This window comes from Apteryx mantelli, chromosome 4 (assembly GCF_036417845.1).
Source record: "Apteryx mantelli isolate bAptMan1 chromosome 4, bAptMan1.hap1, whole genome shotgun sequence".
NCBI classification, from domain to species: domain Eukaryota; kingdom Metazoa; phylum Chordata; class Aves; order Apterygiformes; family Apterygidae; genus Apteryx; species Apteryx mantelli.
In genome coordinates, this window is record NC_089981.1 from 72,385,851 (window position 1) to 72,412,687 (window position 26,837).

Sequence of the window (26,837 nt, forward strand, 5' to 3'; positions counted from 1 at the left end):
TGTATTGCCCTGAAGGTTGACAAAACTCCCAACTCTTACTTTTATTCACAGGCAAGTTCTGTACTCTGACTTTCCAGAGGTTTGTGTGTACATACATTTACTTATATTATACTGATGATAAAATTAAAGCATTAGTTATTTGTGTTTTAATTTTGGGAAACAATGTTTACTACCCACAAAGGCTTTTGCTGTTCACAGTTTAACACATATGATAATTCTTGAATACAGCTCATTTCTTTAAACTGTTAAGGAGTTAAAGCTTAAACAACAAACTTTGGTTTCTTAATTCTTCAACCAATCTGCAGCTTAGTCACTGTAAATGGATGTTCATTAATATATTTTTTAAAAAGCTAATAGTTAGCACTAATATAAAATTTTTCCATAATTAATGAGTCAAAGTTTAAATTTAGCATAGAATTAGAATCATCGATAGATGGCTTGTAGTGTTCATCCAAAGACTCTTGGAGCACTGCGCTTTGAAACAGATCATCCACCTTGAAAGCTCTATGTGGTCTGCCAAAATGGCTCTGCTGAACCATCAGCAGGCAGGGATGCAGGGGAGAGCACTGGCAAGTGCTGTACTGCTCACGGTCAGCTGTCCAACACAGTACTTAAGACTGATGCAGTGGTTGACCCCCTTCATGTTGCATGCATGTAAAGTCTGGATTATTACAGTTATGAAAAGTTATCGCTTGTAGTAAGGGCTATTCTAAGGACTGTTGTTTCCACTAATTCGAGGTTTACATTAATCCAAGGCATACTTTGTCCATGGCCATGTGTATTCTGCAACAGAGAACAAGAATGATGAGAAACTTTTCAGACTCTCTGCTCTCAGACTGTGTTTCCCAAACTGACTGCACTAAGGTGCCACTAGGAGTACGGACAGCAGTTGCTCATCTTCAGGGCTGCATGTGCACACTGCCTAAACTATCAGCCCTCTGCTCCCTGTCCCTACTCCTCCGCTTTCCTCTCTCTCTTCTCTTCCTCCTGCATGATGTGCAAGCTAGGATCCCAGCCTCTACCACATACTACAACCTCCGAAGTCAGGATTTCGGCACCATGCTTCTATTTCCCCTACCACAACACTTGAGCCTGGATCCTTATCTCTCTACTTCCCTACCACCCATGCACAGATATGGGGCCCTACTGCCATATTCCCTTTCCTCACCAGAACGCAGCCATACTGCAGTGTCCTGAGCCAGAAACTGAGGGGGCAGAGGGGAAACTACAACAGTTTCCAACTTTGCATCATTGTAGGCTTGTACAGGAGTTGCAGGGCAATATCCCTGCCCTGTAAAACCCACCAGCTATGCTACTTTGAAGTGGCTTTTTGCAGTGGATCAATTTCACCTGAGAATTTTCAGGGAAATTAAATGCTTACTGGGGAGCTGAATCCTTATGATAAGTGACCGGGAAGGTGCTAATAATGATGGGTTTTGTATTTTTTTTTTCCTTTCAAAAGGAGCATTCATAACTTAAGAGTCAGAACTCTATTGACAAAATGGTCAACAGAGCAGAACAAGTGAGAAGCCTCTAACATTATGCTGCAAATTCCTGTCAGCTTCTACTTTTCTGACCACAGATAAAACTACATAAGGTAGCCGGAAACTTTGTTACCTGTCAATGGGATATCCTCCTTCACAAACATTGACCAACGCATAGAGCTGTCTCAATGCATATTCATACTGAAATAAACAGACATTATTAATAATGACAATGATGAAGAGCAGTGATTATTTATCCAAACTAACTGGTGGAAGTAATTTAGAGGTGCCATTACTATTCATGGTGCTTATTTTCTGGTGCTGATAATCTAGTACTATGCCAAATAGATGTTTCTTTCTTATACCTTCCTCCTTGAATTTCATTAGGTAAATTCAGCTGTTGCTGCTGGTTCCCTCCTTAGGCAATGTTCAACTAACCAATCTCAGTCAAAACAAAACTGATGAGGAACTAAAAGTCTAAGGCAATGTGACCTCCTAATAGCCCTGTAGGTTAGAAGCTTTATCTGAAGAAATACATATGACTTTGATTTCCATATTGTACTTAAGTCTTGGCTAACTGCCAGGCAATTGCCTTGCTTTCTGCTAAGATCAATTTATTTTGCTGTTGACTTATCCTAACAGGCATCTCTGCCTGCCTGTCTAGGGTATCTTGTCTGACATCAGGACTGAGTTTTCTGGAACAGAGACTGATCTCTTTTATTCTTGTCTGAACAATGCCTACCACAACAAGACTTGGTCCTTGACTGAGATCCCAGGGAAGAACAGTAATAAAGCTCCTAAAATAAAAAGTGGCTCTCAGAAATTCAACAAGATCTTGGAAAAAAAAGCTAGGTTATCTCTATTCAACCTACAGTCATGGTATGGAAATCTGAAGGTACTAGGACTATGAATTCTAATTGGTGGTGCTGCATTTTTATTTTGCTATCAGAGATGGCTTCAAGCAGAAATACACCATGAGTTAGTCAATATTAGGATTTGTGGGGAGAAGCTGATAAAGCAGTAGCAAAAAACCAGTAAAAGTTAAAGAGTTTTTTTCCTAGTGAGGTTTTCCTGGTAATCTTCTGGCTTATGCATAAGTGTACTGAAGGAGTTTCCTGCTTCTAAAAACATTACTCACCCTTTCTCCAAAACTAAGCTGTAAGATTGTCCCCATTTTTTTTTTCTGTTTTTTTTTTTTTTTTTGGCCTGCCTGTGATCACTGTGCTTTTTTTAAACCAGTACCTGTATCAGGTTTTATCTAATGCCTGACTTACCACAGGAAAGTGCCAGTCGAAGCAATGAGCTTTGAAGTGGTTCACTGCTGCCTGGTAGCAGTCATAATTGCTGATGGTCAACCTGTCTGACAGAATTTGGTTGGTCTGTTCTTTTGATCCTGTTACTAAGGTGATGATCTTTCGCATAGATTCCTGGATAAATTCTTTAGCCTGCACATAAGACAAGAAGAATTTAAAAGATGCTTTTCTAACCCCTAATTTGAAGACTCTGAATAAAATTCCTTTCTTTAACACCTCCCAGCCCCAAACACTTGGGCTTTTTTAAGGAGCCCTGTTTTGCCACTTTTTATCAGAATCTTTTGGATCTGTCTCTTAAAACAAACCAGAAGTAGGGAGAAAGAAATTCAGACTGCTGGCACCCAAAAACTCTCATTGTCCTTCTAGTCTTCTGCCAGAAGAAGGACAGAACCAACAGTGGCTGCTCTTCTGTAGGAGCTGTTTGATTTGGGAGACTGCAGTTCTCCTGAGATAAGTCTTTTACTACCAAAGAATAACTGCATATGACAAGAATCCCTATGGATGGAGATGAGGAATTTCTCGACAATAAAATCTGCAAGGTTAACTTTTGCATTTGCTTATATCCATCTAGATAATCACTACTTAATGTGCCTTGTGGAACAAATTCCTGAATTTTAAAGAAAGAGTAAGCCATCAGCTAGAGGTTACCACTCTGAGGAGTAATTCTGTTGCAAATTGGCAAAAATTGGAAGCAATCTCACTGGCTTCAGGGGTGTGATTTCTGGCATTGGTCATGACAGAACTGAATCTGACTTGATATGTAGTTTTTCTTTCATATGTTTTTTTTACCTCCAGGTGTGTTTTCATCTCTGTTGCAATCTTCTTAGCCTCATAAACATCGTTGGCAGCCATCAGCTTTCGTTTCATGATTGCAAGAGGCACGTCAGGGCTAGGAGTCAGGTCGTAGTGTTCTACAGGTGGCAGAGAAATGGGGATAGCTTTCTTCCCCAGGCCCTGAAACTGCATCACTTTCATAGAGGAGATGCTCTGCATGTTAGAAAGCAAGCAAATGGAAACCATGAAGCACCTCCAGTTAGGTAGTTTGCCTTTGTTTTGCCATGGAAACCTGCTAACTTTCTAAACTTTCTTTATTAGAGAAAACAAGGGAGTCCACAAGGTGTTAAATTTTTTTTAACATGCTCAAGGCTGCCAAAAATTAGGGGGGAGGTTATTTCTGTAGCTCTCTAAGGGGGAAAGACCATTAGATTAAACAATCTGATTTTTTTTAACAAATTTCATATGTTTCTATTAACACATTGAATAACGGAACTATTATAAATGATATATCAACTCTTAGTTCTTCCTATCCAAGGGATTACTATACTTACTAACATTCATTAATGTTCATAATATGCCTGATAGTGGTAACTACCCTTCTTATAGGTGACTGATCTGAACTGTTAAATCACTGGCAGAGCTTGGAAAACAACTCATATGCTGACTCCCAGCTCCTTGCTTTTAACCCAAGACTGTATTTCCTTTAGCATCAGGACCATTGGCTCTGAAATGCTGAGGGATCTTTTGAGATGAACAGTTTCATATTCTAAACCAACTTTGCCAGATTACAGCAATTTTAAAGGGAATGAAAATATAGGGCAGATAAGGCTCAACAATGTATCTAACCAGGAAGCCCACTCAAATACATACCCTGTTTCCATACTGCATCACATGGCTGGTGTTGGTGCGTCTCCTCACCAGTTGAAACTGCTTGTGGAGTGTTTCTTTTCTTAGATCTTCCTGCATGAAGAAACTTCCATGTGATCACAGATACTTAAATTCAGCTATTCTAAAAATGCAATGAAACCTGGGAAGGGTCTTAGCTGCCAATAGGTAGAAGGAAATATATGGCAAGAATTATACACCCTTTAAAGACATTAAAGTAAAAATGGAAATGAAGATGTGACAGCATATTCTCAAATTGCTTTCAGTGATCTCTCAGCAACTGGGAAAGAATGGGGCTAGCACAAGAATCCCAGACTTGTTTCACTAATAGTGGTTTTCATTATACTAACAAATGTTAGCCACTGTTTGCTATTTAAGGATCCCTGAAGCTGATGTACAACCTACTGAACTGCCTAATTTAACAGATTAGAGATGTGTCTCAGATGAGTAAATTTGGGTTCTGTGAGTTTGAAACTAGAAGCTAGACAGTTTCTAATTTTATTATTCACAAAAAAGGAGCAAGTTCTGAAACAAATGTAGTTGTTCAAATAAAGATTGCATATGGTGCTGAATAGTAGAGAAACTTTTACTGACTCAGAATTTGTGGATTTCAATCTTGCACAAAAGCAAAAAGATTTTCCTAAATCCTGTTAAAAATGATTATTTTTTTTAACCTGATGATTATCATGCATAGAAATGCAAACCTCATCTAAGTAACTTACCATATCTGAATCTTCCATCCAGTTCACACTGTACCAGTCACCGAGATAAGTCTGCCTTTCATCATCATAGTAACATGCATAAGATGATTCTCTGGGATTGGCAGCAGTTGTTGCATAAACTGTAAGACAAATGGAAAACAGTCTTCATTTGTTTTTTCAGTTCATTCAGTAATTAGGCAAATATATCACATGCAGCTAAGTATTTCAGCTTTCAATCATTTACTTCTAAATAGCAGGAGGGAGGAAAGAAAGATACTTCTAATCTAATTATTCTATTCAAAGACAGTGTCAGTGTTATAAGAAGTCTTTTCTTGTCACCAATTGCATTCTGTCTGGGGGGTTTAGGGAAGAATGTGCACTTCTGGGGGGGGGGGGAACCCTGTCAATTCAAAGTAGTTGCCTTGATTGTTGCCCAGTCAGTGTAGCAAAATTGCGGGGTTATCGTGTATCAGAAGTGCCTTTGCTACTCGAGGAAACTGACAGTTGAAACTTCATACCTGGACTGTGGTGAAGCTGAGAAATGTCACTATAACTTTACTACGTGGTCAGGGCAACCATGTAGTTTCTGAAATGAAATATTCTTTCAACTTCTCATTTGCAAGAAACTGAAAAGCTGGATAGTCTTTACAGGACTTTATCATTTCTTTAAAAGGAACTTCCAACAAATAGAAAATCCTGCTTTCTCTAATCCTAGTGTTTACCTGCTAAAACTCTATATGAAAGTGCTGTGAACCTATCCTTGCCATACCATCTGCTCAGGTCCTGCCTGTGACAGACTAAGAAATCAAAGTCCAATAAATTAACTGATTGCTCACCGTTGATGTTATCGGCCAAATGATTCATCATAGATCCAGACTCGCATGCTTCAATGTAAAATACCATCTATAAAATAAGTCAGAGACTTTAAGAAATTCCATGAGAAAATGGAGAAAAGTCCTTCAGTGCTTTTCAGCTGTAACTAGTTGGCCTGCACTGACATCCCTGAAACAAAAGCTGTCTATAATGCTAAAAAAGAAAACACAGGCATATAAACATTTTTTTCACTTTGAGAACTAAATCATGTGGAAGATAAAACAGGAATGGGACGATTTGGTTAATCTATACAGAGTCCACAAGGATCTACTGACAAACTCAGTACATATCAAATAACCTGCTTAGTCTTTAGGTACAGCAGTGTACCAGCACTGAATATAGATCTAATATTTCTGAAACCCATGACCACTTACGTGTTCTTAAATACAGCCAGCCACAATGCTTTAAAAGGCCAAGCTGCTAAAAAATTTTTAAATATTAGTTTTTCCTGTTTAAAACTACTTTGCTTTTGATGAAATAAACATACAGAAGTCTCTGACAAGAGGTACAGTCTCTTAAACTATATTAGTAACTGTAAGTGAAACACAAGGTGTACACAAACTTCCTGTAGTAACAGTGCAGTCTGAAGTGAGCAAAGCACAGGAAGTCAGGTGCGTACTATGAGGGTGTGGTAATTATGGATGTTGTTTCTCCACTGTTGGTCAAAATATATACAGTTATCAAAAGGCTGGGCTACATCTCCACATTGATTGCAAATATACTATGAACTAAAAACAAAGTGAGAAAATTCAGACATCATCAGTCCTTGTGAGTGTGAAATCCAAATTTCATTACATGGCATCAGCTTCCCTATGCTTTAAGCAAATTCTGGAAGTGCAGACAAAGCTCTCTTTCACACCAGCTTCTCTTTTAATCTTGCAATTTCTAACATCCGTTTTTACCTTTTGGTATTTTTTGTGATGGTACATGTACCAAATGGTCTTATTCAAGTCCTTCACATGAAGCTGTAAAATAAGAAGACTTGTTTATTGAACAGCAGTGGCTTTAATACAAGCAATTAATAGGAATAATGACTAACTCTTGTGAATAAATTTTTATTGCTTCCACTTAAAACACTGAATGTATTTGTCCTTCTGAAACACAATGTTCTGATCTTTATCACTCTGGAAAAGATGAGTAATTGTGCCCAACAATATAAATAGTGCACTAGAAAGCTAAGTCATACCTGTGTGGAATGGTCTGCTTGGACCACTGATGTCCAATCAAATACTAAATACCTAGTCTCAACTTGAATTCTTCAGATTCAAACTAGGAAAAATCTGAACTGGGATGATAAGGAGAATATGGCTCCTCTGCCTCCCAAATATGGCAGTGTCACACATTTTAGTATTTTATATTTACTATTTAATATTTTATTATGTCACAAAGAATGCTTTTTACGACAAACTCCAAATTGATCCCCCGAAATGCATACGTCATCATCAGGAAAAGCCAGAAGTCCTGGAGCTCCATGGTCAGTGAAATAAACAAACACGTGATCCTTGGGACCGCTGCCAACAGAAAATGGGAAATAAATGTTTTCTAACCCACTCCAACCTAATCTTCACTAGAAAAACAGCTCCTGCTTGTTAATGCCAAGAAATGTCAATATTTAAAATAATTGAGCTGAAACACCTGTTCCCATTGGTACTGATAGATTTTGGTTTTTTTCCTACCCAAAACATACTACTATGGGTGCTTATGAGACAAATGGCTGAAAGAGGAATGAAAATAGGGAAACAGGGCTAGTCCCATGAACATGGGGAATCTGGCAATGACAATTCATGTTTCAAACTGTAAACTGCTTGCTGATTAGGTAGGGGCACAACACTCTTTAATCTTCGAAGAATACTATACTGTGGGCATATGTAGCAGTCTGGTGTTGGAATGCTTTCATAACTAAGTTGGACTGAGGCACCAATAACATGGGAACAAACCATAAAGACTTCTTCAGTAAGGTCCTTACCGAGTACATTTATATATTACCTTCAACATCAGCCCACATCTCCATGAAGAACTGATCTGTATACAGACTCACCCATTATGCTAGATTGGCATTAGTATTAAGGGGTTCTGCAGTTGTTTGAGTACTGCATGCTTAAAGACTTCAGTTCCCTAAGGTCTGTGTAGTACACTGTTCAAAGCAGACTTTTATTGCACTCTAATGTAAGTGGATCCTGTGTGGGTGATATTAATGTCTTGCCCTAAAAGCCAGATCTGCAAAGGAATTTTGTTTTTAAACTGTATTCAGGGACAATTCAATACAAAATGTATGAACAGACTGGAAGCAGTGCCCAAGACCTCTTCTATCCCTCTGTATCATTTGTCCAGAAACTCATGCTTGTTCTTGCTGTCTCCTGACTGCAAAGGTGTCTTACTGCAGCAGCTCAAGGGGGGACTGTCCACTCTTCAGCCTGGCCAATAATCTGCTGGTTACAGAAGAGCTTGAGGAGGTGGAAGACAATTTAGAAGCCTCCTGGGCAGAGAATGATTGATCTTACCAAGAGAGGGGCGTTTCTTGGCACATTGGCCCACCCAGTAGCAGAGGTCAGGGCACTGTGATATTCACACAATGAAGCCTAACAAAGGAAGGGTTGAGTGGTATTTTTCTGGCTCCCACTCTTGGCCATAAGTGTAAAAAAAAAAAAAAAAAAAAAAAGGGGGGGGGGGCTGAAATGAAATAGAAATAACTAATACTTTTGGATCTGGGTTCAAGTTCTCTTCCTGAGCAGCTAGGAGTCTTTGGTGCTCTGCATAGCCAATCCCTTACTTGACTTGTAAAGTCAAGATTTCACAGATGAGTGTGTGTACTCTGAAGTACTTTTTTTTTTTTAACTAGGCCAACAAAATGCTTTATATTCACCTCTTGACTCATTCCAGCTTCTGGAAAAGAGCAATTTAGTGACTGTACAGTGATCGATTAACTTTTTGCCCTTAAATTATTGCATGTATAATTCTTCAGGATGAAGTTCGAACAATTAAGAGCAATAGCTTATTCTACTATTGTCCAGATCCTTCGTTTTTTTTTATTCTCCCTTATGCCAGGGATGGGCTCTTCTTTTCTGTTTCGCTGCTTTGTCTCTAAAGGAAACTGATATGCAGATAGGTGCTTATACAATATTTCTTTATTAAGGTTAGTCCTTCCAAATGTTCAAATTTAAATTCTTAGTTTTTTGGGAAATACTGTATATAGAAAAATATAGAAGATATAAATTTATTAGCAATATTGAGAAAGAAATATAACACACCTTAATAAATTGGCATGATACTTTTACATCTCAAGCTCTGTAGAAGCAAGATGAGTAACTGACACCAGATCTCTTTTCAAGAGAGATCTTCTGATTAAGCCCTTAAATATGTTTTTATCCTTGAACCATCTAAATTACATAAGCTTTATAAAATACACCCATTGATTGCAGATCTTACCTTCTACTTAACCAGTAGATTTATTACAGTTCATATAGTAGAATATTGCTTACAAACATTTGTATAACTAAGTTTACAAATACTTTAAGCATAATGTATCAATATACAAAGTTAATTGCTTATACTACTTTTTCAACAGCAAAGATCTTTGGGCATTTTGCATAATCCTATTTCATCACATCCAAAGTCTCAATACTTACATCTGTCACAAAGACCGAACCTGGGATTTGACATGCAATTCTTTCAGCAGATGAGCTGTTTAAGCTATCTCTATCCCTCTGCCACTCCTGTTAGCCATTCTTGCAAAAACCACTCCTCTAAATAATAAATAATATAGTTGACACCACCCTCTAGTGTTTTGATACCTTAATCTGTACTGGACTCCATATGAGTCAAATACTAGCAGTTGCTAGTTGATGCTAGATAGTTTAAGAAACCAGAACCATTGCATCTCTAATGCAAATGATTGGGGATTGCCATCAAAAGTCTTGATGGATTCTCAAGTTGTAAGGCTCTACCATACCCTCTTCTTTTGTTGAAAGTCAGTGCCAATGAAAAACTACACACGCAATTATTTTCTAAATGGAAGTTGTCTTACCTTTTCAGTACTTTTCCTGATCCTACTCCCTTCATTGCTTCTGCATCCCCTCTGAGAACAGCAAGAAAATTCTTTGGAGTAACATCCTGAGGATTTAAATTAAATCTGATTGTTAAAAACAATAAAATCTTCATTTAGAAAGATAGCTTCTGAAAGTCAGAACCCTTGCATCTTAATGGATAGCAAATTTAGCTGGCCATTGTTGTTCAGGAACAGTAGTTCTTCAGTTTCCTGTATTGCTCTTACTCTGAAAGGAATTCCCTTTCTGATACTTCAGCAGCTACCAAAAGAATAGAAGCCAAACTGAAAAAGTACTTTTGTATTAGAATGAGAACATTTACCAAAGGTTTTACTTACTCCTGTATAGTTATCACTGGAAACTCACATCCTCGTTCCTACCCAAACTTTCCAGGATAAAAAAGCCTTACTCCCCTCTGGAAATCTCTTGTTACAGCTTATTGAGATTTTGGGTTCAGTGGTGAGGCCAAATTAAAAAGTTCCTACCTTCCCCCACCTCTGCCCATCTCTTCTGCCCTGCCACTCCACTGTGCTGACAAAAGAACTTGGAATTTTAAACAATCCCTAAGTAAATTATTTTTTAATGTTAATTTTAGCTTCAGTGACACAGTTTCCAATCCTGAACCTAATCCCTCATCTCTTAACTTCAGGGCTGCAAACACAACCTTTCCCTTTCAATTCATCACTAATGTATTACCTACTCATGGCTCACTCAGATACTGAATCATGAAATCATTAAGCAATTGGATTACTGTTCTGATGTAATGAAAGATTTAGTTTTAAACAGCTGGTTTTCAGATTGAGTTAAACTGGTTTTAAATGCAAGACTTCCACACCTTTTTTGGGGTGCAGTACAGAAAACGTGGTGATGTTTTATTTTTGTAACCACTGCTTCATTTCAAAGCACCTATTGTGTATATCCATCTTACCAAAGGTTGGCCAAATTATGCAGGTATGAATAAGCTGGAGGCCATGTGCATTACGGAGTGCCAACTATTGGCTAAAAAGATTTGCTCAGAACACTGTTTATTGTTGAACCACAGGTCCCCAGGGGAATGATGTTTCATTCCTACCTCCTTTGTATAGTCCTTGGGTACTCCTGCATACACATCCGTGCCATTAGGTCTATTGATGACAATGCCTTTTGTTGGATTTCTGAAAGTTAAATAGGACATAAATATGAAGAATTAGTCATGTGCCACAAAATGACTACAGATCAACTAGGAAACCATTTAAACAGTCCTGACCGGCCACCTTGCCTGAAAGAGTATGGATACATCCACTGTTTGTCATATAAAAAGGTCTTTTCACTTCAGTCAGTTACATGTGCTCAGTTCAGGTGTCCTTACCCTTTCAGTACCTTCAAGTATGCTGCCTGAGATCAGGTAGATTACTCTGAGGATATAGGTAAATGGTCTGTGATACTACCATCTCTCCACTTTCAGTCCTGCTGCCCTTAATCCCCTTTACTCTCTGCTCCCACTGTTGCCATGCATATGAAGTCCGCTGTTTTCCGCTGAAGTTGTATGAGAATTAAAGCTTGTAAAACTGAACCGTTTTGTATTGGAAAGCAGTGATACAGATGCATACAGATATAGATAATCGCCAGGAATGGGACACACACACTTTGTTAAATGTATGCTCTGGGGATTAAACAAGATGATAATGTCCTTTTAAAAAAAACTACAAATCACACACTGAGCTTCTCTATGTTTGTGTTTCAGGCTATCTATCTGCTGTTAACTGGTAAGCGCAAGAGTTAAGATCACTTCTTCCACACTAATGAAGAATTTACAAGGAACTGTAAGTTTTCAGTGCTGTAACTGATACCAAGTTGTGACTTAAAGCTTAGAAAGCTGATGAGCATGTTGCAAAGTAGCCTCATTGCGCTGACAGATAAAATGTCCCTATGCATATCATGGGCAGTTTTAAAGGCTTTTCTCACAGAACAACTACATGCTCAAAATACATTGGTGACTATGGCACATTTGTAGTAAACGGGTAGTCTGACACCAGTGCATGTTCATCACTTACTCATCATTATCTGCAATGTCATCATACATCATGACAATGATCTGTTCGTCTGGAATTCCATTTCTGTGTACAATCTGGTATGCATGGCACACGTCTGCCTGAAATTGAGCAGATTATTTTCATCAACAGATTTAATGGAGCCTTTACCTTTGAGAAGAGAAGAAAAACAGTTCTGCAGACCTAATATCAGACTATCATCCAAAAGAATCTCCAACCTGGTATCTTCATTTCAAATATAAGAGATTGAGGGTTGCCGGAGAGCTGAAATGCACATATGTAATCCAAAAACTCAATGTCCTTCTATAATCCAGAATAGGATACAATACAGAGACTATGATAAAAATCTCTCTCTCATTAACTTATTTCAAATTCTTATTGAAATAAAAGTCAGAAGTTTCTTGAGCATACCATACATAATAAAATTTACCAAAAGATTCTTAGCAACTCCCTGCATTCTGTGAGGAAATCTTGTGCACTAACAGATCCAAAGAGTGCCAAGTAGAGAAAGAAAGAGTTGGATTTCCACCAATTTCACTTAGTTCTGCACCAAGCCTGCACGACTAAGTAGCAAAGACTGTCCTTTAGCAAGTACAGTTTACCAATTTTAACTCTGCAAAGATTTTTAAAATTTTGTTTTACTAGATCAGAAAGGAAAATTTCCTTTTTAATTATGTATTTCCTGTAGAATAACACTCAAGCAACTTCAGGGCATGAAAACAGATTTCAGTGGAAAACAAAATTGCAGAATTTCTATTCAGGCTCTTTTCCTGACTTGTACAGGACATGAATAAGCAGATTTTCTTTATAGACCATCTTCTGATGACGCAGAAATGGCAGTATTCGTTAAAGCGATATTACAGTAAAGTATGAACCTCTGTCAGAGTGCTGCATTCTTACTGTCCTCACCCCAAATCCATCTTAGACTCCCAGTCTATGAATTAGTAATGGATTATCAAAAATCATTCTTAATCTCCAGAACTATAACCTATCACATGCTAAAAAAGCTGTATGGATTTAATGGAAGAAATCTGGTCTAACAAATGCAAAATTCAACTGTAGCCAAGAAACAACCTTTAAAGCTCGTGTTTGTTGAATTAGTCTAATTTGCTAATTTATACACCAAACTAAACTGGTTTAGGTGGACCTACATCAGTTTAGTTGGCTTAGGTGAACCCATACTAGTGATTTCTGCTAGTTTAATTGAAGGAACACTAAAATCCTGTCACTTTATAATCCTTGGTCTTCTAAGTGTGGTTGAAGCAGAAAAGAAATGGTAGTTGTGCAAGAGTCTGGGAAGGGTGAGGCACATTCAGTGTTAATGAACCCTGCCACAGCAAAATCTCTTCACATGACTAACCTTAAATTAAATTGTCCTTACTATAAAGCAGTTTTACTTCCTCCTACGGAATTCAGCCAAGATTCTCTTCCACCTATCCCAGACAGTCTGTACTCTTTACACTTCCTCAGCTATCTGTATGGCGTTATGCCTTCTGCTGCCACAACAAATCAAAAGGTAGAGATTAGACAGTTATAAAGGTATCAGCACGCAATATAAAACAGCAGAGTACAGATTTTAGCAAATGTATTTAATTTTCAGAAACAACTCAGGTAAAAGCACTAATCAGAGCATCTCTACTCTGATCAATGAGTAGATCATAGATCTGCTCACACCCTCAAGGCATGTTACACTGCTTCTGTTATGCTGACAGAAACAGTTATGGGCTGGCAACACAAGGAAATATTTAGGCATGTTATAGTGATATAATATCAACCCACAAGTGTCTTTGTGCTCCCATAGACATGTGCCTAGCCTACAGGGACTTCTGAGGTGTTTTAATAAATACCAAAGTAACCAAAACTACTTCAGCTTTGTAAATGCATATTATCAGCTTTTTTTGTTCTGTTTTCTTTTCCTTCTGATTCATTGATTGGCTTGCTCACTATCTGTTATCTTACTTAGCAAACTGCTTGCAGTAGGGCATGCCTTTTTATCCTGTGATAGCAGGGGGACAGCATCTGTGGCTTACACAGTATTACAGCTGCTCCTAAGAGCTAAGGGAAACTTGTTTGAAGGATAGGCTCTTTGGGGGAAGAATTGAAGAGACAGAGGCTCCAAGTATCTCAAAAATAGATCTTGCTAGTAAATTTACATCAGTCAAATTCCCTAGTGCAGAGGGAAGCAGATCAATTTAATTTCCATCAAGGTGTTCTAACTTACGCCTGCTTGGGGTTTGTCCTAACATTTTAAGAGTTTTGCTAAGGAAACTGTACCCATTGGTAGCATAATGATATCACTAACATAAGCTGCAAAAACTTGTTTTGCACTAAATCTCCATTTGGCTTAACTAGTTCTGAGCAAATCTTTTTTGTGTAGCGTTGCCTGACCTGACTAGCCACCTTTGATGCTGGTCAGGCACTCCTCCTGTTCCCTACTGTACAAGGAGGAAGATGAAAACTATAAAACCAGAGTAGAAACCCAGCCTGCTGCTAGAGCAGTCAAGTGCATGTGAATCTAGTGTTTCCTGTTGATCTAAAAGTGTCTACCAAATATTGCTTTCTGAGCCTCCTTTCTTCTATAAATATTTGTGGCACCTCTGTATCTGTAAGCTTTCCTAACAGAGACAGCCAATATTGTTCCAGTTCTCTTGTTGGTATCGTTCCTGTTGGTTTAGAAAATGAAATGAATGCTACGAGCACACACTGTATAAAACTGTCACCAAAAATAAGTCATTCTTTTGTAGTCATGATTCAGGACAGATAATACTGTTAAAGGGAGCAAGGTAGGAGAAGAGGAAAAGGTGTAGCTGTACAGCTGCTGCTGCACAACTAACCTCAGATGCCAGGTCAGTAGCGGAAAGTGCTAATGGGAGGGTTCAGACCTTTCATCCCCAGATCAGTCTAAACCTGCTGCTGTATCAGCAAATTCCTATGAAGATTTTTACTTAAATTTGCTCATGATTAACTCCAAGATCTTGAAAGCACAGGGATCAGAGGTGGATTTCCCCCCATTTTCCTGGGATGGGCATTTTGTATCCCCAAACGTGTGGGGGAAAATTCTAAAAGGAAAAAAAAAAATCCTGATTCTCCTCTCTCATAAACCTGATTATTCATCTGCGTGACACAGCTTTCAGGCAGATTGCTCCAGGTTTCTTTGGCTTTTTTTTTCTGGAAAAATCAAGTTGTCTTATGACAGATGCATGCATAAACAGTTCCTAAAGGAAAAAGCTTGGGAATTCTTTGAAATTGGTTACCTCTAGTCTTATGATGGCCAGGCTCATGGCTAAAAAGCGTGTGTAATGAACTGTCAGCTTCATTATAAAGTGGTGGTGTTCCTGCTACAGGAACGATGAAATGCTATGACCTAAAAAAGGACAAGCTCTAATATATAAGCATGGTACAAGAAACCTGTAAGACATGGCAGCTACTTCTAAAAGCTGTTCAGCTCAGAACTGAGCTGATTCATTCTGTTTCATTTCAGCTGTTTCACTTCTTTCCTTAAATATGCATCAACCAGTCAATGTATCTGTATAACTTTGGAAAGGTTTCCCAGTATCTTCAGTTATAATTTTGTAAGCACAGTTAGGAAATGTTAACCGAAGTCCAGTTGCTAAGGCATCTTTCATGTCCGTTACCTGAAAGACTGGAGAATTTAGAAGCACCACCCTGGACTAAGAAACTGTTATGGGTGGTACTGTCCAAAACCCAGAAGAAATACAATCCCTGGCCCATACAGCTTGCTTTCTAAGTATAAGACTAGAAACAACAACTGAAAGACCCAGGTATGCAAATTCAAATGTTTTTATTTTCAGCATTTTCATCTTCCTAGCTTTTATCAGCTATTTTTCCCTTCAAATATGTACTCCACCTTTAGTAAGACTCTGCATTTCAAAGCAGGTTCTTCCATTGGCTATGTTCATGTGTGTTTCTTGGGGTACACTCAAAGTATTGGTCTGTCTTTTTTTCTGATCTGTTTGTAAGATCACCTGTAGATTTGAGTTAGCTGGTGCAACCATCTGCCAGGAGAGGCAGAAATACATACGGTTCTATTTCTCTTGAAGAGAACTGGTTTATTGGGTCATTCTCTAAATCTACCTGTAACATTTAGTGTTATATTTGCTCACTTATGTCACTGAGCTTTCCAAAGATATATCATCCAGGCCTTTGCAGAGCAGAGAGCTGAACCACTTTCCCATGGAATAACAGAAGACCTTCTCTACTCCTTCTGGGCCCAGAGAGGAGTTCTGGAATAGTATAGGAGAGCTGCAGAAAACCATCAGTAACTGTGACTATAGCCCTCCCACAGCCCAGGCAACTCTAACTAAAAACACTAAGATCTGGGTGAAAATACCTAAGAACTAAGAGGAACCAAGAATGGGGCAATACAGGACCATGTGGCCCAAAACAGGCCAAAATTTTCGCAAGCTTTGCAGTAAGAATAAGCCCATCACATTGGGCTGCATGCTATTAAAAACATTCAGAATTTGTGTTAGGCAACTTGCTGAGATAAATGTAAGACAAGTTTAGATCATCTTGATTTGGAAACAGTCCCAGTTCAGCCATCAAACAGGAACTGAGTATCTGCAAAGTATGAATCTCAAGTATAGATAAGTACAAACAGTGGTTTTTCCTTTTCTTGTCTACGCTTGAGGTTTGCACCACTGATAGTGGATTCTGACCACTGACAGCTGAATTACAAGTCTAGAAGGAGTTTCAGATTCCTTGCAGTTAAAGGCTCAAACTCACTGCTTACGGGGATCTGTACACTCTTTACAAACTCACTGTTTAAGGGGAATCTGTACTATGTACAACAATGGACTAATTTCCCCACAACTTTTCATGTATGAAATCAGAGACACTTTTGATAAGTAATTGAGATTACCTTAATTATTTAAAATTATCTTCCCCCCCTTTTATGGTTGGTTAGTCAGATGAACACATACTGCTGGCAAGTGACTACTGTGGAAGGCAAAAGGGTATGTTTTGACTGTGTTGTGTGCAGGCAGCACATAAACACTTGGAGCTCACAGAAGATTCACATAATACAAACATGCAACATGTATGTATGAACTGTGCCCTGAACAGCTGAACTGGACAGTATAAATCCAGAAAAGCGTCAGCTGAGGTCTCAAAATACAAAGGGAGATTATGCTTGCTTAGCTGCTTTTAGGGAATAACATCCAGTCTGGCAATAAAATACATACATCGAATAACTGCTTACAGGAAGATTCTCTTCTACAAATTAATTTGTACACAGGCTAGCTCAGAGAAGTTCTGAGGAAGAAAGGTGATGGCAGGAAGAAATTGAATTAGAATACAATGTATTTTCTTCTGCAATTTCTCCCTTGGAAAGCAGCAACAAAGAATTACACAAATAAATCTGCAATCCTGGAGCACTGCTTATGAGCTTTCCGGCAGTCTGTGCTTCCATTTATAAGTATTACTCTACTGAAAACTAACGTGATGTTTCTCTGTGTGCTCACTACCAAATGGCTTTCATGATGGATGAAGCAGAACTGGAAATCGAAGTCCTATTTCTGGTCCCATTGCACATGACTCGGGCAAGTCATTTAAAGACTCACAGTGCTTTTGTTTCCACAGCTGGAAAGTAGGGAATCCTAACACACTCAGAGACATGGTGATAGGTCTGCATAACATTTTAAAAAAATCTGTAAAAACTCGTAAGATCTCTGTAGCTAGCACCTTTCCTCCTCTGTACAGTTCTTCTAGAAAAGTCAGCCCCATTGCTCAACTGTTTCTGTTGGGATAGAGTTTCCCAAATTTTTGATACTTGAGGCAACTTTTTTGTGGATTATACTTGGTGGCACACAGTGGATCTTCCATGACTAGCTGCTGGGTCTGCCTCACAGCATGTCCTCCCATCACCTGGGGTGCCCACCCCTGCCAACCTCTTAAGGCTGGCCACAAAGGGCAGCTAGACAAGACAGCACAGGCTACTGATGCGCTGCACCCTTTGGGAATTGATTCGGTGGGGAACAAGTTAGAGGCATGATCTCTTGCCTAGGACAGATAAATAAGAGCTCAGTCCCACTCTTAAGGATCCTTCACACAGACTCTCTTGTTTTATGATGCTGATTTCATAACTTTGATAGGATTCTTAGCACTCTAATTTTCTTTTCTTCTGTTATTACTGTACCTGAAGCAAGAAGCAGAAGTTAAAAACAGTTATTTCTAGCATCGAAAGTCAGAACAATCTGACATTGCAGATCTTTTGCATTGTTAGTTGACATTATCTCCAAAAGGAAGCTGTTTAAAGAAATGCTGTTCTAATTTTTTAACCTTGAAAAGCAATTATTTAAAGTAACTGTCAGCAAAGCATTACTGAATTCAAAATTAATTTGTTTATGTGAAATTCTGAAGTGTTCAAAAGGTTTATTGCTGAAGGGACAAATACATAAGCACGCGTCTTGTTTTCTTCATAACTCCACATTATACCTGGCAAATATATTTGCCATTGAAGGTCCACTGACAGAAAGGTTAAAAGCTGTATGCTTGGGCAACCATAGAAAAGGCATTCTCCTGAGCAGCAGCTTAAAAAAATGTAATTTTATTTAAAGAATGAATGTTGAGCTATTAACTCCTAGAGTGGAAGGGAGCTTGTGAGACTGGTTATACAGCAATAGGAACAACCAAAGCACAGCTCAGAATAATTATACTTAGACACTCCAGGGCAGGCAGTGATCAAGTACAACACTAGCATTTTTATAATTATTTGCTGTGCTCAATGAAGACAGATTTCTACTTTAAAAAAACCTTCTTTTTTCAGATATAATTTGAAATAGTAATCATTTGTGCTAAGGTCTATATTATTTGAAAAATGTTTATCAAGTGAAAGCTGCAATGTAAGGAGATGGCAGAATCCCTAAAACCAGTTTGTCAAAGCATTAGGCTAGCATTTGCTAGTAACAGATTCTTCTTCAGATGCAACAAGGTTGTCGGCCTGGTGCACTCAGTTTTAAGCTGGTCATTGCACTAAAAGTTACAAACTGACTGTTAGCTGGGGGAGTAGGAGAAGCATAAACATAAAACCCAGTGTGCCCAACACATAGAAACAAGCCATCTATTTCAATAAAAAAAATACACAGGATGAGATCTCCCTAGATTTTACAGGCAGTTACATTAAGAACAGTAAATACTTAACAGGTTTCAGAGTTCAGCAAATCAGTTTGGTATATGTACCCAGCACATTCAATATAATTTCATGTAACTTTTAAAATGCTAGTTTTGTACACTAGTGTTTCGATCTCTGTTCAAGTGCACCTTAACTAACAACAGTCTAGTAAAATATTTTTCTAATGTTTAGAAATATACATTTGTATATATTATAAAATAAGAATTAAATGGAATGTGTTCTCCAGGAAAGCAAGAGGTAGTTCAACATTTAAATATAGTCTTTGCTCTAAATTTGGATTAACCTTTTTAAGGGATTGCCCAAGACTTCCCCAAAGGGAAAAACTGCTTAAGTCTCCTGACTGCTGAGTTTAAGTCTTGAGCTTAATCAGAGTTAAGTCACTTGGATTTAATCCTGTCCATCCTGACACTCACACTTAGACCATAATTTTACAACACGCTGTCTTTGACAGCAGTGTCAGGCTCAGGAGTTCCTGTTCCCTTTTCTCCTCTATCTGCCATTCACTCTGATTCCTGCATCTCAGTGTACCATATCTTTGTTATGCCAACACAACTCTGGGGCCTTGCTGTAGAACAGAGTGAGCAAATTGATTCAAGTTAAAAAGAATCCCTTCCCAATATCCTTCACCCACAAAAACATACTGTGGATTTGCAGTATTAGCCAAGTCTTTCAGTGGCAGAAAAGAAAGGGATATTTTTCATAACATACAGAAAACAAGAATAAGAAAGCAAGTAGGTAGAAACATGCGTGTGTCTCAAAATGAGGTTTAATTCTACACATCACTTATCCATCTGAGAGTTGCAGTCAGACCTCTGGCCTAGTAATAGGATATCAAGCCTAATTATAAGGGTCTCCTATCTTGTCTTACAAGTGTGACTAAAGTAAGAATACTGCTCCTACTGCTAATAACAGCTTTTCAAAGGAAGAAGGACTGGACAAGATTGTAAGAAAAAGAATTGAAGAGGGGAATTCTTGGGGTGAAAATGACAAAGAGAAGACTGGGCTTTCTGTCAGTCTTGCCGCTGTTTCTTTTTGAATACTATATACTGGTACGCGCGTGGAAATCCTGAAGTAGGACTTGCCCAAATGACAGAAGAGCTGAACTAGTCTAGGCAGCTACTATCACCCCATGAGTCCCAGATCAGGTGCTTTCTGAAGCGTGGTGACTGTCAGCATGCAGGACTGTGATCCTTACCTGGTGTCGGTAGTTGTACCAGCCGTTTGAACCTGCAACGATCACCACCCAGTGCTTGCCTCCATCTTCAGGTTCTTCCAGGGGTAATGCACTGATGCCCAGAGCACAGCCCAACAGCACAACTGCTTTCAGTATCATCTCTCTTCTTTCTTTACTTTGCAAATGGAAAGAAAAATCCCTAAGAAAGAAGTTTGAGAGAAGTAAATCAGAAGAGTGTCTGGAGTACACAACTAGAAGTCTTTATTGTTTGTGGGGTGTTTTTGTTTTTTCTTTTTCTTTTTTTTGCATTTTGAAGGACACTTAACCCACAGGACAATTTCTGGTCTTATCTTCACTTAGCACCAAGCTGCTACTAGTTACAAGACTCTTCTGTCAGCTTGCAAATCTGACTGAAAGCAATTCTGAGCAGGACAACCAAGTCTTTCAGCTCCTTCTGGTTGTTTTGTTCTACAATAGCTCATAGTGAATAAGCCTCAGATATAGAGTATTACTATGAAGTATTTTCCAAGTAAAACTTATTCAGATTATATTCAATTCTCTTAGTCTCTGCTTCTGTAGTTCACTGATTTCCACTTGTTGGCAATTAGCCCATGATCAAGTTGCATCAACATTTTGTCTAGAGATCAAGTCAAATCCCTGGTGATGCTGACACAACAATGCAGACCCAGAGAGAACTGCTAGGGAGTTGAAAGGTCAGAGTGTCACAAAAGTCTTCTGTGCCTGCACAGCTCAAGAGGGGGGAGAGGCCATTCTGCTGTTCTGCACAAGATATAGCCCTAACTGCTGAGGTCAGGGGGAAATGCAGACTGTGAGAGCCTCATGCTATTCGTGCAACCTGTTATGCTCGTGGAGAGCAAATGTGAAGTGGTACCACATGAAAGAGTAGCATTTTTCATCTATTTTGCACTATGGTTAAGTGTTTGCATGAAGTTTTTGCAGAGCCAAAAAAGGAGTTTCAAGCACAAGCAGAAAACACTCTTTCTGCTTTCTTGAGAGGACTGAAGGTAGTGTCCCCACTAGTGAATTTTTTCAGCATCTTGATCGTTTGATAAAGTCTTTTGCTTTAAAAGCAAATATTAAAAAACAAAACAAACATTGGCCAGATTGTTTATTAGTCACACAGACTCAGGTCTGCTGTGTCTAATGTGCCTTCATAAAGCAAGCTCCCTTTAAGAATTGCATGCTCTTGGCACACGCACAAAGATTAAATACTTCCTCATATTTGTATACTGAAAGATGGATTTTATACCTGCCTAGTTACAAAAAAAGATTCTGGAGGTGGATCACTGCTGGAATGTGTCTAAGAGGTGCTGTAAGGGTGGAGTAGTTTGCTTTAGCAATGTTTTCTCTGGAATAAAAACTAGAAACTCTCAAATCATATTACATGGTCACAAGGCATAATGTGGAAGCTACCACTTTGCTAAATAACTAAACAAAAATAAATCAGCCTCAGTTCCCCACAGCCAAAGCCATCTATTTCTATATACTCAAATTAGGCTGAAACAGAAAAGCCAGCTTGCTTCCAAATCAGCTGTGTAGAGCCAAGACTGCTAGCATAACGTAGTACATGTCTTTCCAAGACTGGATCTATCTGTCACTGCTATTAAGCCTTGCAGGCAGCCATGCAGGCAGCAGTATGAAAAAAATTAGTGTGTGTGTGTAATCTTGAAAGGTTTTTTTTCTTTTTAAATGCAGCTAGCACAAAGTGAAGGAAGTCACATTAGTATATCTGTTCCTGTAGGAAGAGCTGTTATCACACTGAAACTCCAGAACAGAGTGAAAAACAGAACTGGATGTTAAGTGCTGTAACACTGGTTCTTTTAAAAGCTCCTTTGAGTCTAGGATACTTGTCTTTCTGGAATAAGTCACTCCTGTCACTGCTTGCAAGATTTGGGAGCAAGAACAACATCTGATGATTTAACAATTTAGGGTTTATTAACTTATTAGCTACTTCAGCAGTCCTGTATACTGAAGGAAAAATCAGAATTTTTGTGCAGTTGGATAGTAATCTCTCATGTTGAGCTGGAGTTATAATTCTTGTCATTGTTGTGACCCAGCAGCGACAGATGAGTCTACATGTCAACTCTGCCTTGTCCATCTTGCCACTTCTTCAGATGATTCAGAAAATAACACACTAACAACTGCGTTGGAGACACACTGTGTTTACAACATCCACAAAAGGAGCCTATTCTGTTCCTTATAGTACAGCTGAGCTTCAGACCAAATTGTTTAAAGCTTTGTGAAGTGCCACAATATGCCACAGGCCTACAAGCCCATTCCTTCCCAATACTTAGTTTCAGGGATATCTAGCTCCTGAAATACTAGACAGGAAAAGAAAGTCAATATATTTTAGATCACCTGCTTAGAAAGCTTAAGAGAGTTTGACTTACTGGAAGATGGAGCAGAGTTTCATGCTAACAGAACCCACACAGCTCAGTGTTTTTTCACAAGAAGAATTGTCCATGTTCATTGAAGCAAAACTTCTCATTTCTCCAACTAAAAATATTACTCATGCTTACATAAAAGTGCAAAAAGGAAATACATGGTTCAAATGATTATTTAAGGGTTAGAAATCCTCTCACAGGATGCTTAGCTCTTAGAGATGTAAATCATTAGTTCAAATGCAGGACATACCAATAGAAGCTGGATTGTTGCCAACTGTTCTCCGGGCTGCATAGCAGGATGGCTAATGTCAAGCCAGATCCTGGCAGACAGGCAGCCATCATATAGAAACAGTCACTGCCTCTGCTGTCGGCCACTGGTAGCTTCAGAAACTCTGCACTATTGAGCGCTACCTCCAGAATGGGAAACAGTTTAACTGGAGTATCTCTGCCGACTAGCTCACACACCAGGCTATGCTAACACAGACCTGTTCCTCTCGGGACCCTCTGAGTACCCCTGCACAGGGCTGTGTTGTGCAGGATATGGGTGTCTCAGCTACCTCCAGTCTCTGCAACCGTCCTGCATTCTGCCTGCAACAGGTAGAAAGCCCAGGGCCAGAATGGGAAGGAAGACTGAGTTATCAAGCCTCACAGGCAGTCCCTCTGTAGGGAATTCAACAGTCTCCCATGTGATATGATGATACACAGGTCCTCAGATTTCTCCTCTCTGTTGAGACAAAGTTGCAGACGATGCAGAAGTTGCAGGAGAGAAAACAAGGCTAAGAAATACTTGCATTACTTTACCATTAGAAAACCACATATGTTTTCTAATGGGTTATTTAGAACAGAAAACAACCTCTTTTATACTATTTAATGACACATAATCCCACATATCTATCTTTTCCCATACTATAATTAAACCAAATTCATTTCAGAAAGAAGGGGAAAAAAACCTTGGCATACCACAATACACTAGCAAGGCACTATTAATAAATGTTCAGGTCCCCAGAGTTCCCTGAGCAGCTTTTAAACTAGGTTTAACCATTAAATACATGTGTAGTGGAAATAGGTCTTTCATAGCTTGTTTCCAACTACTAAAAGAAAGGGGAGGAAAAAAAAAGCATATTTCTGATTGTTTTTAAAGAAAATTTTTAATTGCTCAGGCAGACAATTTAAAAGACAGTGTTCTGTGTTATGTTGCAAGAGTGGCTGACCCACAACTGAGAAGAGAAAGTTCTCATCACATGCTATGCCTTCAGGTCGTAGTAGAAAAGAAACCAGCTCAGCTGACCAGCTTACCACAGGTATATAAACATGTAGCTTTTCTTTGCCTTCTCTGACTTGTTCTCTGTCTTTTAAGCAAGAAATAAAATAATGTCATGTACCATCCTAAATGCCTGCAGTGTGCGAATCTTGCTACACATCATGGAAACATGATCTGTACATGGAAGAACTGGAAATTCACTACAAGATCATTTCAGAGCTTTGGCTGACCCAAAAATATGGGATGATTTGAAAAATTCTGCCTACTACCTTTCTGGCAGAGCAGTTCACTTTGCTTTGGGGGTCTGTGGCAGGGAAAAGGCACATCTCCCAGGCATAGTAGGTTCAGATCTGAAAGTGCAGAACCATGGCATGTGCACACATAGGTGCTGTTGGCCACTTTGCACAGACCCTGGAAACAGCATGGCCAGAACTGCGTGGCTATTGCCAGAACAACTCAGCTCTTAAAAGCCTGTTTTCCTCCCTGAGGTCCCTTGGCCATTTTCCATTACATTACCAGCAGATATCTCTGATTTGTTAAGAGAGGGATGCTTAAGAAAGACCACATCCGGCAGTGGCTGGCTGCTGCTAGAGCAAGTCTTCTGGTCAATAACCTGTTCCCTCTGTGTTCCCAAACTTCCTTTGGGAAAATAGTCTGCTAAGATCAAAAATCAGAACAGCAGGGTGATCAGGTCATCCTAGAGAAAGCAATTTGAATTGATCAAGATATTCTCCACTGGTTTTTAGAGCAATGTTGACACTGCAGTACCTTAAACTCCAAATACTTTAAACACAGCCTCTGTTAAGAGCTATGTAAACAGAAAACAAATATCCATTTTCCCTTCCTGTGACTTGAGTAAGTTAACAGTAAGCTTGGAGAAAAGTAATAGCCTTAGCTATTTTTAGAGAAATGCTATGCTCATAAATCCATCAGCTGATCATTCCAGTTTTCCTTGGAAATCTCTTACTCTGATTTACTTCACTTCAGCTGCTGTTCTTATGACCATTAGCCATTCAGTTTTCAGAGTCAAGTCACAATTCCATTCCCCATATAGTGTTTGCATACTGTCTGCCATGGCAATATTTAAATGTTGATTTCCCCAAAGTGTGACTCATGACAGCCCTCCTCACAAGAAACTAATATCTCCAGTGCTTTGTCAGTAATATTCTACCTATGTGTTGTGCCATCTGGTGCACAAATTGAAGCACCTAAATTTATGATTAAACCCCTGCAGAATTAGTCTGATTTTCTTTATACATTTCTATAATAGAAAGAAAAAAAAATCATGGTGAACTCTGCTAAGCTGTATTTTGAAAGCAGTGGAGATTATGGTCTCTTCTGCAATACAGTTCTTTACTAATTCTGCTAGTAACCATTTTAAGATTCGGTTTATTTTGATTAGGACTAATGCTTGCAGTAAAATAGTTTAGTCTAGCTATTAAAGATGTATAAGTTACTTTTACTGTAAAAGCAAGAATTCATAATTATGTTGCTCACTCAGACTGGTTTTAAGTGTTTTTAATGTTACATAAAGGTTATTTAAAAGTCATTTTAAATAAAGTATATTCTACTGCTCGCAGATTCCATTTCTCAGCAAAAGAGGGATGGCACAATTTCCCAGGAAAAAAAAAAAGCTCCTTGCGCTTCCTAGGATGGGACAAGCTAATAGCCCTATTTCAGCAGGGTTTTTTTCCTAAGCACTTCAAAAAGCCCAGATTCAAATCTGGCAGATATTAAGGCTTTGGTGAAACTACTTCAACTATTTACTCTCACATCTGTCCACTAATATACAAAGTCTCAGCAAACTGCAGAACAACCTTAAGAAAGTCACATTCTCCAGGCTGCAGGTAGAAGAAATACCTACTGAAACACTGCATGAGTAACTTCTATTTATAACATTACATGATTGCGCAGGGGCAAGAGAAGGGGGTGAGGGGAACAAGTCAGATGAGAGGACAAGCGTTTCTGCTCAACAAACATGGAAGCGTTTGGAGCATGGATAGAAAGAAATTTCAGAGGAGTGACTAAGGCGCAAGCCTCAGCTTCTTGCACGCCACATGTCTTTAGTATGGTTTATCTCAGCATTTTAGACGTTACTGCAAAAGCTAAGTACGTTTATAGACCCCCAGCCTACCTAAGAACTGGAGGTGCTGTTAAGTGAGCAGACCTTCACCTTATGGCAATGCCGGCTACCAGCTACAAATAACTGTAGCCACAACGCAGCGCATTTCTGCCACCAGCACCTGCGCGCAGCCAAGCCGCGAATTCCCACTCCGCCGTCCTGCCCAGCTAAGGCTGCGGCGCGGCGCGGAGCCCTTCCCGCTGCACCGGGCGCCCCGAGCCAGAGCTGCTCCCGCTTCCCCCGCCGGCGAGGTCCTCGCAGCAGGTCGAGCTTCAACACAGCTGCCGAGGCGGCACGAGCCCCCCGCCCCGCCGCCGCCCCGCCACCAACGGCCGGGCCCGCCAGGGCCCCCCAGCCCGGGGGCGGCGGGGAGGGGAAAGCCCCGGCCCGGCCCGGCCGCCTCCCCGGGGGGCCGGCACCCCCCGACGTGCCCCTGCCTGCTCCCCGCTCCCGCCCCGACAGCCCGCCGCCCTGCGCGGCCCCGCCGCCGCCCGCCCGTCCCTTACCGCGCTGCCTGCGGGGGTGTCGCCGCCGCGGCCGCTGTGATTGCGGCGCGCGCCGTACGGAGCGCGGCGACCCCGGGCCGCGGCGGGCGGAGACAGGCCGGCGCCAATCG

The 26,837-nt window shown here is 39.7% G+C and overlaps 1 protein-coding gene across 1 annotated transcript; it reads right to left on the reverse strand.

Moving 5' to 3' along the window:
• On the reverse strand, positions 1–26,837 carry LGMN (legumain). The gene is made up of 14 exons (XM_067296955.1): positions 26,728–26,837; positions 20,455–20,632; positions 12,110–12,207; positions 11,149–11,230; positions 10,058–10,143; positions 7,469–7,544; positions 6,936–6,998; positions 5,997–6,063; positions 5,182–5,300; positions 4,445–4,534; positions 3,587–3,784; positions 2,759–2,929; positions 1,618–1,685; positions 1–783 (listed from the first exon to the last, which is right to left on the reverse strand). Exons 2-14 carry the CDS (start codon positions 20,590–20,592, stop codon positions 741–743), a joined length of 1,299 nt encoding a protein of 432 aa, XP_067153056.1. The 5' UTR covers positions 20,593–20,632; positions 26,728–26,837; the 3' UTR covers positions 1–740.